The sequence below is a fragment of the Atta cephalotes genome (assembly GCF_000143395.1).
Source record: "Atta cephalotes unplaced genomic scaffold scaffold00005, whole genome shotgun sequence".
NCBI lineage: Eukaryota > Metazoa > Arthropoda > Insecta > Hymenoptera > Formicidae > Atta > Atta cephalotes.
In genome coordinates, this window is record NW_012130069.1 from 1,523,563 (window position 1) to 1,525,284 (window position 1,722).

Below are 1,722 nucleotides of genomic sequence, written 5' to 3' on the forward strand. Positions count from 1 at the left end.
GAGAGAGAGAGAAAGAGAGAGAGAGTAAAATTCTCTAACCAATCATCTCCTGAAACATTTTCTTAACGCAATTTATAGGAGAGTTTCGTGTAACTTTATGAGACAGGTTATAGACGCATATTATCATATTTGAGCCTTTCAAAATATCGATATACGACCTCCGTCTTCAGACATTTTCTCACAAATCATGTAAAAAAGGGAGGAGAAAAAAGATATACTAGGGAATATTGACAAGAATATTAGATTGATCAACTCGTATAGGATTTTTCACAGCGATTTTGAAGTTCTCCGCATTGTGAGCGTTCATGCGACGATAGCATCGCGCGTGACTTTCAGTTATGTGGCGAACGGTTGAATTGCAAATATCATAACGTGGCGCATTTGTTATTTTCAGCATCGACGAGGATGGCCCATGGAACGCGACGAAGGAAATCATAACACCGCACAACGACACGTTCTACACTGTCGAGAACCTGAGGCCGTTCACGGTGTACAGCTTCCGAGTGGCGGCGATAAATGCTTTAGGACGTAGCAAGCCCAGCCAGGCGTCCTATTACATGGTGACACTCCGCGAAAGTAAGTCTCGCAATTTTTATTTTTTCGTCTGCCTTTTTATCCTAATAAGAACCAAAAAATCCAAAATCCAAAATGTCACATCGAATTGTGTAAAAAAAAAATAACATAAATTCGGTCAATAATTGGTCAATATGACATTCTTATTTTCCTTGGGCAAGGAAAACTCTCTCCCTACTTCATGTCTATCAAACAATCGAAACTGTAATCTCGGTTCATTTTTAATGGATGAACGAATAGGTAATCGAAGCATTTTTATCGGAATAGCAGAATATACGTTCGACTAATTATTTTTCTCAGGAATCTTTCAAACGAGAATAAGAGATATAAATTACAGTTTTAAAGAATCACAGAGAATTGTTTGTGCTATAAATACAATATATAATTATAAAATTTAATAAAGATAATTACGCTATATAGAATTTATATTAAAATTTTATATATATATATATATATATATATATTATACCCTGATAGAATATATACTATATTTACATATCAGTTTTAATAAAACGATAACATGGATAACTATACAGATAATTTAATTATTATAAATACTTGTATGATTTATTACATTTGTATATTATAAAAATATTAATTTATTGACATATTAATAACATATTATGTTGTATACATGTTATAAACAATAAATACTTATTGGTGGAAATTGCAATGGTGATACTGATTTCTCAATAAATCGAAAACAAACCGTTCTGATTAAGTTATGCATGAAAAAATAATGTATTATATTAATAACGTTAAACATTAATCAATAGCGATCTAATTAAAAATAATCTTATTAAATAATGTATAAAATCTTATATATAAAATCCTATATAATGAAAAAGCCTTATCAGCTTGAGCTAAATCTTAAATAACATTTCGTACCTTTAAATACAATCTTTAATTAAACCGGAGTAATAATAATAATCACAAATTTAATTGCCAAACAATATAATAATGTTACAAATAAGCATTTTAAAAGCTGTAGATAATTTCATACTAAAAAGCATCTTGAAGAGCTGTAGATAATAATTTATTGCGTAAAATATTATCACACACACACACACACACACACACACACACACCACACACACACACACACACACACACACACACACACACACACACACACACACACACACGAGA

At 31.0% G+C, this 1,722-nt stretch overlaps 1 protein-coding gene across 1 annotated transcript in view; it reads left to right on the plus strand.

Annotated features, from left to right (window-relative positions):
* LOC105626516 (tyrosine-protein phosphatase 99A-like) overlaps positions 1-1,722 on the plus strand; it is a 177,195-nt gene that overhangs the window by 134,476 nt on the left and 40,997 nt on the right. The window contains exon 2 of the mRNA XM_012207816.1: positions 395-576. Coding sequence (XP_012063206.1) covers positions 395-576 — 182 coding nt within the window. The remainder of the gene's footprint in view (positions 1-394; positions 577-1,722) is intronic.